Genomic DNA, 10,691 nt, shown 5'->3' on the forward strand with positions numbered 1-10,691 from the left:
TTCCCCAATTTAGTCACTTTTTCAATGAACTGACCATTAAACAATTCCCAAGTGCCACTCACACCACACCACTCAGACCACGTAACTTACAGTTTCTAAATCCAATAGATCCTTTTCCATTCCAACTTGACCTCTTGGCAATATGTAACACCGTTGACAAATGTCTTTTCAAATGCTCTCTTTCTGCTTCCCTCTGCCACAGGAGCGGGTCACGCTCTTGCTCACTCTCTTTCTGCCGCCATCTTGCTTCCGCCTTCCCCGCACAAAATGCCCGGCGAAGTCACAGAAGCCGTCCCTGCTACAGAGCGGGAGTTGCCACAGCCCCAGGCTGAGACAGGTTCTGGAACAGCATCTTACAGTGTTGAATCAGTACCAGGGCTTGAAGAACAGGATTCCACCCACACCACCACACAAAAAGCCCAGCTGATGGGAGCAGCTGAAATTGATGAAGAACCAGTTAGTAAAGCAAAACAGAGTCGGAGTGAAAAGAAGGCACGGAAGGCTATGTCCAAAATGGGTCTTCTACAAGTTACAGGAGTGACTAGAATCACTATCCGGAAATTTAAGAATATCCTCTTTGTCGTCACAAAACCAGATGTCTACAAGAGCCCTGCTTCTGATACCTACATAGTTTTTGGGGAGGTCAAGATCCAAGATTTATCTCAGCAAGCACAACTGGCAGCTGCTGAGAAATTCAGAGTTCAAGGTGAAGCTGTCTCAAATATTCAAGAAAACACACAGACTCCAACTGTACAAGAGGAGAGTGAAGAGGAAGAGGTCGATGAAACAGGTGTAGAAGTTGAGGATATAGAATTGGTCATGTCACAAGCAAATGTGTCGAGAGCAAAGGCAGTCCAAGCTCTGAAGAACAGCAGTAATGATATTGTAAATGCAATTATGGAATTAACAATGTAACCATCTGAAAGCAACTTTTTTTGGTGTCTCAAAGGAGTAACTGCAGCTTGGTTTGAAATTTGTGCTGTTTCTATCATAAACAAAGTTATGACTTCTTGCTGGAAAAGAAAAGAAAAGCTCTCTTTTTTTGGTCTCCAAGCGCCGTACTCTCTGGATCTATCTTCTTCCCTAGCGTATTCTTCAGTTTCCCTTGTGGTCATCTTTTCTCCTACCCAGTTCTTAAATATTAGTGCATCTCAGGGGTCTTTCTGAGGCCTTGTGTTCTTTTCACTCTGCACACCCAACATAGGTGATCAGATTCATTCCTCTTGCTGATGATCCTCAAATGGTTTCAGTCCCATCTTTGTCCCAAGACACAGACTTGGATATCCAGCCACCTACATACCATCTTTCCTTGGATACTCTCCCAGCACCTCAATCACAGCATAGCCAAAAGTATACTCATCGTCTCTTCTCCGCTGGATAACTAGAGCTCCTTCTGCAATGTCCCCAGCTCAGTGAAAGCCACCATCATACCCTTCATTCCCAAACCAGTTACTCAATACTCATCCTTAACTCTTCCCTATCCTTTAAAATCTCTGACATCCAATAAATCTTTAAGTCCTATTACTACTGCCTCCTGAGCATTTCTCAGATTCATGCACTTCTTTGTATCTCTACTGCCATCATCCTCTCCCAGATTTTCCTAATAACCTTCTAAACCATCTCTCTACCTCCAGTCTCTCTTCCCTCTGATCCAATTTGCAACCAGAATTGCGTATCCCTTCTTTAGTGTATGAGCAACTGAAATAGTCTGAACTCTTCATGTGGCTTATTAGACCTCGAATGGTCTGGCCTCTGTCAGTCTTTTGCTATTCCCCTAAATGCTCTGGTCATACTGAATGTCTTTCAGTTCCTGCAACATCACGCTCCCTTGCCCTCTAGCGTGTGCACATGTTGTTCCCTCTACCTGGAACATTCCTAGTCATCTTTCAAATCTCGGCTTCAAAATAATTTCCTCAGAAAAGTTTACCCTAATCCCTAGACTAGGTTAGGTCTCTCTGAAATATGTTCTCATTATGCCTCTCTTTGCTGCAATTACTTGTTTAGTATTTGTCTTCTTAATTGGATGAAGTCTCTACGAGAATAGTGGCCATGTCTTTCCTATTCACTGCTGTATTCCTAGCCCAGTTCCTATCGAGTAATAGGGACTCAATAATTGTTGAGCAAATGAATGAAAGAACAAATCGACAATAGCTAGCCCTCAATAATTGTTTGTTGGATGAATAGTCTTAAAAACAAATATACTATTAAAAATAACCTGCTGTCCAGAAGAGAGTTGCCCTCAGCAAACTCACTGCCATGAGATATGTTATTCCAGAATCTGAAATTCTAGAGTTCTTTTTGGAATTGCCTTCATAACATGTGATATGTTCTCCTAAATACTCTAGATAGTGGCAAATATTCACACTTTGAGATTGGATTTTATTTTGGAAGCAGCAAAATCATTCAGAGCCAAAATGGGTGATCAAGCTGGTTAACTCCACCAGAGGTGAAAAATTAATTATATGTGACTATAAATTAATGAGTCTGAGTTTTCTATATGGCTCATAAACTAGGTCATAAGGCAATTCCAATAGAGAAGTTCCCAAAGTGTTTTGATCTAATGCAGGATTGTTAAAATGTTTGTACAGCTTCCTAAGGGAACTCCTTTGTAGGGGGTATTGCTCATTTGATGTATACAGTCAGACATTTTTCAAAAATCTTGTTTCTTTTAGACACACTTTTATGTACGTATGAGCTTTCTCCAAGTTTCAGCAAAAGCATAATATGGTAGAGCCCATAAATTGGAAGCAAATGTTACTTATCATCCTCATTATTGTGAATACGTACAATAATATGCAAATTATTGATAATCAAAATTTGGCCACAGGTCACCACAAAACAAAGTTACTTTAGCCCACCTACTTCAAATACTTCCAAAAAATGTTATGAAATGTAGATAATCCTATGCCAACTAAGATAGTTCTCTAGGGTACCAACCACTGTGAGATTGGGTTGGCACTGTTCACTGAAGTTAATGAGTGAGTCCAAGGTTCACGGCACTGATGGTGCCTTCACACTCTGGTCAGAAGCCTCGAAATATGTATTAATGGTGATAAGGGAAATCATGGGCAAGAACAGAACTGGAGAAATAAATCTACTAAAAGCAGCAATAATAGATCTCATTTAGATCCCCCACTATGAGTGAGAAATTATGCTAAGCTAAGCACTCAATATGCAGGTGTTATTTTTCATTTTAGAACACAAAGCTAAGAGAGGTTGGTGATACTCATTATCATACATGTCTCAATTAGAAGAGCTAGACTGAGAACCCATGGTCTACATGATTCCAAAGCCCATGTTCTTTCCACTTCACTCAAATTATGTAATGAACTGGAACGAGGCCACTCTCATATGCAAAATGGTACATTTTAGATCCCACCTCTATCACTGTCATTCTTTTTGTGCCCATTTTTTCAGCAGGGTCTCAGTCTTCTGGCAGCTTTACCTTCTTCAAAATGAGCATCAAAGTTTTCTGTTGGGTACCTTTTCCTCAACTTTTTACTATAATGTTGAGCATTTTCTGGCCACGTTCTTGACTTTCCTTGAAGAACTATGCCAACCTTCTAACTTCATTGCCCCCAAAGTTGTTACTCCCCATCCTTCTCAGATGATCTTCCCCATGGAAACTGATTTTCCATGATCTTTACTTCTTGTAGAATGGCAGGCACATTCTTGAAGGAAGGCACCAAGCCTTTCCTATGGGGAATTTTTCTTGCCACTTAATAATTGAGTCTGTTATGGGGAAGGGTGGGGTGGGGATGAGGGTCGATGGAATATTTCTAGTTACTAAATCTGATATCTGTATCTTGTTCAAGTACAGACTCCAGTGTGGATCTGGACCTTGCTACTGGACTCTGTCAGTCTCTAGGGAAGGCATCAGCTGCCATAACATTTTTATCATTTCTCTGTCTTGATTATGCCATTATGTAGATGGAACCAAATTCAGTTACCACTTTTAACTAGGTGCCCTTGATGAGGTTCTTGGAGAGAAACATGATTCATCTTGTGTAGGTAGGCTGGCACATTATCTCTGTTTTCCGGCTTAATAGTAGCAAAAAACTATGATGCAAGAGTCTTTAGTGCCCAGTGATAGGGAAGCATCCAGCTAAAGAAATTAGTAAGACCTTGTGTCATGAAACTCTGTGAATCCATTTTTTCTACCTGTTTACAAGTTAGCATGCTTTAACCTCATCTCCTTGTGTGTTGGACTTCATAGAGTTTATTTTAAGGTCTGTGGAGTCTGTTTCTAGCTCATCATTAATTTTAATCATTTTTCTATCCCTTGCCATTCATCGTGATTTATTTAATTATGTATTATAAGCATCTCTTGAGTCACCTCTGCTCATACAGATCTTTTTTGGGCCCAAAAAATAATATAGAATTTTACAAGCCATCCTTTATTCTCAAAGATCCTCTTATATTGTAATGAGGAGGGTAAACACATAAATAAAAAAAAAAAAAAACTTACCTAAGATAAATATTTCAAAGGATATAAGAAATAATTAGAAAGAAAACATCCAGGTATGGTGGCTCACACCTCTAATCCCAGCTCTTTGAGAGGCTGGGTGGGAGGATCAGTAGAGCCCAGGAGTTTGAGACAAGCCTGGGCAACATGGCAAAACCCCACCTCTACAAAAAATATGAAAATTAGCTGGGGGTGGTGGCGTGCACCTGTAGTCCCAGCTACTTGGGAGGCTGAGATGGGAGGATTCCTTGAGCCTGGGAGGTCGAGGCTACAGTGAGCTGTGATTCAGCTGCACTGAATTTTGCACCCATTTTTTAAATAAAGGAAATGATACAAATGGTATTCTAATTCCATTTTAAAAACTTTCAAAAGAAGGAATGTATTAATAAATGTGTTCAACATTACATATTTTAGGATATTAATGAGTTTTGCTTAGGTTGCCTGTTCTTATTTTAATGTAATAGTCCAAAAGAATAGACGGATGTATTTGTTGTTTTTGTTTTAAATCAACTAGTGTGAACTTTCAACAGCAGATTTCTGCATTCTCAAATAAATCATTTATATCAGATTAATCCGTTCCTTTTCATATGGTTTATCACAAGTGGGTTGCAGCTGGCAGCCTTACAAACTGGAATTTGGGTTCTATTAACAGCTCCAGTGAACGATTTCTCTCTGGTATCTGGGCTTCTTCATTGCTACACACACTGAAGATGGCTTTAGCACAATTACTTAAAGCTCCCTCAATTAGAAATTGCAAGATAGCTGTCATCAAACTCATGTAACGTGGACCAGCCAAGTGTCTGGCAGAATTCATATGTGCAACAGATTAAATACCTACATCATTTTCTCATCTTGAAGCAAATACATTGCTTTTATAGCTAATGGAAAAATCAGAAGTGTTTCCATTATCTTAGTTTTAAATATATATATATACAACAAAGCAAATCTCAAAGTAAAATGCATGTTTTTAAAATATAACATTTAGGAAGTGGATAAAATCGCTTTCTTTTCATCAGAGTGAAACTTTAGCATCATTTTTAAGATGTGAAATATAAAAATAATGAGAGATTGGTAGCTTTTGAGTAAGTAGCATAGTTGCTAAACAATGAACTTTACTGTCTGGAAAGTTCATTTAAAATTCACTCTACTTCTAAGCAATATTGTATCATACAGTAGAAAATGCATTAGGCTGTATAGAAGGCCTGGGATCTGGGCTTAACCATTTACTGATAGTGTAACTTTAGATCATTTGCTTAACCTTTCTAGGCCTCAATTTCCTAATTTTAAAAATGAAGGTGTTGAACCACATGGTTTCTAAACTCTATAGTATCTTGGGAATAGTTAGGGTTGAGTTATGTATTTAGTATATGAACATTAACAGACAAGAATTACGACTCTTTTCTTTCCACATTAATTAGTTGGTACCTAACATCACACATGTAGGAAGTAAAACAGTGTCTTTGTTTGAATGCCATAAAGTTTAATAAACATTAAAAAAAAAATCTCTGACCCCTCTTGGAAACTAATAGAAAAGAGTTTTCTAAAAGTCTATTCTGGGCCCTGCACAGTGGCTCAAGCTTGTGATCCTAGCACTTTGGGAGGCTGAGGTGGGAGGATCACTTGAGGCCAGGAGTTCAAGAGCAGCCTGGGCAATATAGCGAGACTCCATTGTTACAAAAAATAAAAATAAAAAAAATTATCTGGTTGACATGGTTTGGATGTTTATCCCTTCCAGATCTCATGTTGAAATGTATTCCCCATTGTTGGAGATGGGGACTGGTAGCACGTGCCTGTAGTCCCAGCTACTTGGGAGACTTTGGCAGGAGGATCACTTGAGCCCAGGAGTTCAAGGTTGCGATGAGCTGTGAACATGTCACTGCACTCCAGCCTGGGCAACAGAGCAAGAGCCTGTCTCTCCCTTAAAAAAATTTAAAAGCCTATTCTTATTATCTAGGCAAAGCTAGTGATTACTATACTAAAACAATAAATTTCTATAGAAAAACCATTAGCGAAGGCTGAGAGAGTAATAAAACAGTGTGCTCATCCACTCATATCAGTGAAGAAAGGCAGTGTGTTTTTATACAATTGAATTCAACAAAATTATACTTACTTATGAATACCAGGGTTACCAGAGACAGGGAATGGTGACCATCTGGAGCTAAGAAGTTTCTTCTTCATGTAATCACAGTAATGACATCATTCATACGTGGCAGAACATAGTAAAGCATTTATCTTTCATTCGACAAGGTGGTGTGTTTTCTGTTTAAACTAGTTGGGTGTAGTATTTGTATTCTGAATCTAATGATGTGCTTTTTAAACCGTTTTCTTATTTTTGTCTTGTTTGTAGCACATCATTTAGAATCTTGCCTCTGGGTCTAACAAATTGCCCGATGTCAATGCAGATATGTATTGTTGTTCCTGAATGGATAACATATGCCAATATTTTCTGCATTGCCCTCAATAAACACACTTCTGGGCATATTCTTGACCCTGATCCCAATGGGAAGTCCAAATGTATTCTCGCTCAGCAAGATCAGCTTCCCCTGTGGTTTTTCCCCTGTGGCTATGGTTTCAAAAATTAAATACACTTTAGAGAAATAATATGATCCTTTACCTGTAAATATTATTTGCATAAATATAGACCTGAATGAAATTTGCGAAATAATATTAGAAGTTATTCAGAACAAAAAGTTAAGGATTATTGGCAATAAAGTCCACCAACTTTAAACTCTCTAAGGATCTACTTAGAGACATCCAAAAACCTGGGATTCTGCCTTTTTCTCTCTTCCACAATAACTTCTTCAATTGAACCTGCTCTCAAATACTTACTCTCAAATGAATTCTAAGGTTAGTTTCAAGGAATCCAGGTTAAAGACGTTTGATTTCTGATTATTTGTTTGCCTTCTAGATATTTGTTTCAAATACATCTGTAAACTGAACATCAGTGGTAAGCAAATGTTGGCCATTTAGCCATTCATTCATTTATTCTCTCGCTCATTTGTTAAATATTTATTGAGTGCCTTCATTGTTGTAGGCATTGTGTTAAGCATTGAGGATGCAAAAATGGAATGACCTCTCCCCTAAGAGTAATATTAATGATATTATTAAAGCTAATATTCAGCAAAGTAAATGAAATTTAATAATTTTTTATTTAAAAAATAATCCTTTATTTCAAATGATTTTCTCTATTGTTTTCTATTATTGATTTTAAGTTATTATTTCACTTTTTTGTTGCTTTCTTGTCTTCAAAACAGTTTAGGCTAAGAGTTATTTATGGCTTTAACACCACATCTTGCCAGAAAAAAAAAAAAAAGACCAGTACATGCATTTAAACATTTTATGAATTTTAGCGGGCTTCTAATTATTATTTGATTCTAATTTTTGCTTTAAAACAAATTTATATTTTCATTGTATGCTTGGGTCCTGGAATGTTAGAAAAATGGCGGGAAATCTCTCCCAGCAGGTCTTTGGGGAATGGATCTCGAAGGTTATGTATTTAGAGAGGATTATAATAGGTCTGAGCTCAGAGATTAGGAGCCAGTAAACACCACAAAAGCAAATATAATTATTAATAGGACACATAATGGAAAGTTTAACTGTGTATAAGAGAAATCAATAGTCTCTTTCCACTCTAGGAGGGGCTGACTGTCATGTTAAAGAGTGTCCTGGTTCAAATGCAAAACAAAACTCGTGATCAAATACCTTCCCAAAATAGAGGATAAGTTCAGGTGTTTACCTTTAATAGTCTTTCTGCTCAGGGCGTTAAAAATGGTGGATTAAAATGAAAACATTCTGTATACAGAGAGAAAAAAATACTGCTAAATGGTAAGGTAATTCTTATTCAAACTAAAACGTCTCTTTTCTTTCACTCAAATTGAGTCATCAGAATGTGTAGTATTATGCTTAAGCCAATAAAAGGAAGAAAGAATAAAATACTCAGAAGTAAAACATGTCCATACGTACAGTTTCAAGTTAGAAGTGGTTGGCTAATTATCTTATTAGGTTGTTATCCAACTACAATGCTTGGGGCTTTAAATCTCTGAAGTGCTGCGCAAATATTAGTGAATTGATTCTTACAACACTTTTTAAAATGTGTGTGTCGTCATTGAGATTTCTAAGACAAAGAGAGAAATTTCAAGTCATTTCAATGAGGGTACACTGGGCTGGAGGGACTGCGGCAAGTTTAAGATACCATTAAATAAGTTAGTCCTATTCCAGAGGCAAGAGAGGTACTTCTGGAACAATTAGGGAAGAATTCAAGATTGGATGTGATTACAGGCCAAAATAAACAATAATTGCTACAGATCAGAGTAGAGAGGTGAAAAGCCAGATCAATCTTAGAGCAATGGGCTATTTTGCTTCTTAAGAAACGGGAGGGCCGGGCGCGGTGGCTCAAGCCTGTAATCCCAGCACTTTGGGAGGCCGAGACGGGCGGATCACGAGGTCAGGAGATCGAGACCATCCTGGCTAATACGGTGAAACCCCGTCTCTACTTAAAAAATACAAAAACACTAGCCGGGCGACGAGGCGGGCACCTGTAGTCCCAGCTACTCGGGAGGCTGAGGCAGGAGAATGGCGTAAACCCGGGAGGCGGAGCTTGCAGTGAGCTGAGATCCGGCCACTGCACTCCAGCCTGGGTGGCAGAGCAAGACTCCGTCTCAAAAAAAAAAAGAAAAGAAAAGAAACGGGAGGCCTTAACAGACTATGATTTCATCTTACATCCATACGACTTCAGCACTGTAGCTGGTTTGAGATGAGAGGAGGGAGTTGCTCTTCTTCAGCTAACTCTGAACACATATGTAACATTAACTTTCCCTGCACTCAAAGGCCGTTTTGTCAGCATCTAAGATGAGTGCAATCTTGCTTGTCAAATATTCCCAAAACAGGAGACAATAAAAACCAGGCATTCTCCAGGAGCAAATCTTAGAGAATGACCAGAAATGCAGAGGGTGGGCAAACATGATGCACTTTTCTACATGAGTTCTTTCTACCCTGCCTTTCTTTTTTTTTTTTTTTTTTTTTTTCAGTAAATGAGCTAATTCATGAGATTTCCAAATGCATTCTTTTGACATATGGTAAGAGCGTAAACATACTGAATTTATTTCAGAGGAAGAAGTAACCTGATTGATTCAAACAGTACCTCGGAATTTATTCAGTAATGTCAAAAGTCACAACTTCTTTTTATCACTATGGATTCACAAAATTGCATCAGAGGAAGATATATGCTTGAGTGTGATTGCTCCCAGACATGCATTTTTCTTCCATTGAGGATCTGAAATAATACTAAAAGACCAGCTTGCACTCATGTGGGTCTTGGTGGCATCCCTCCAGCATGACTTCCCCCGAACACTATGCCAAAACCTGTAAAACCGTGAGGTTATATCCTGACACCAGTCATTTTCTCTCTGGCATTTAAATTGGGACTCTTCTGTTGATATAACTGTTTAACTAGCTATCTTGTATTGCTTTTTTGAGGGGAGGGCAGGAGTGATGAGCCGGCCAGTATGGGAGTGAACACGTGAAACATCAAAAGGATGTGAGCTCTAAAACTAGAAATAATGATATTCTTACACTTAGCAATGAGCAATGTGAAACTCAAAGCCCATTTTAATTGAATGTAGAGAAAGCACACGCTGGAATGAAGTCAAGTCTGGCAGAGGATTAAGTCTTCATTCCTTTTCAGGAGGGAGAGCCCCTCCTACGCACACGTGTCACCACGCTAACAGGCGGCAGGAGACACTGTTGCACTGTGCTCTCTTCCCCAAGCGAGAGGCCTGGGGATGAAATCAGAGATCACTCGCTTGTGAATATGGGGGAAAGAACCCATTTTTACCGCAAGGATTTAATGTGATGTTGATGGTAAGTGACATGATCACTGAAAACAGATGCCATATGGAGTCTTATTGATTGATGTGCAGATCTCTGACAGCAGAAGCACAGGTTGTCAGTTTGCCTTCATGGTTGTCTTCCTGAGATCTAGTCAGGAAAGGCTCATCTTCATTTCAAATGCTGGAACGTGAATCACGCTGACAGAGGAAGACAAGGTTCTTCTAGCTGGCCTTTTTATTTCCAAGTGTAAGCAACAGGCGGAAATTTCTCTAAAGGTGAGACAGGAATTTTGAAATCCCCAGGAATTTTGAAATCCCCCTTCACAAAATCTCATCTTTAAATGAAAATTTCCTCTTAATAGTTCACTAGGACCTGTTGTTTTCTTTTTGTTTTGTTT

General features: G+C 38.7%; 1 protein-coding gene across 1 annotated transcript; it reads left to right on the forward strand.

Annotated features, from left to right (window-relative positions):
• Positions 1 to 242: 242 nt before the first annotated feature.
• On the forward strand, positions 243 to 1,021 carry NACA2 (nascent polypeptide associated complex subunit alpha 2). Its single transcript, XM_017870820.1, has one exon. The coding sequence runs from the start codon at positions 268 to 270 to the stop codon at positions 913 to 915; it is 648 nt and encodes a 215-aa protein (XP_017726309.1). The 5' UTR covers positions 243 to 267; the 3' UTR covers positions 916 to 1,021.
• Positions 1,022 to 10,691: the final 9,670 nt, after the last annotated feature.

This window comes from Rhinopithecus bieti, unplaced genomic scaffold (genome assembly GCF_001698545.2).
Source record: "Rhinopithecus bieti isolate Rb0 unplaced genomic scaffold, ASM169854v2 scaffold_5497, whole genome shotgun sequence".
In the NCBI taxonomy this organism is placed as follows: domain Eukaryota; kingdom Metazoa; phylum Chordata; class Mammalia; order Primates; family Cercopithecidae; genus Rhinopithecus; species Rhinopithecus bieti.

Excerpts from the sequence above, each read along its gene's own strand:
- NACA2 (XM_017870820.1), top strand. The coding sequence starts at position 268 with ATGCCCGGCGAAGTCACAGAAGCCGTCCCTGCTACAGAGCGGGAGTTG.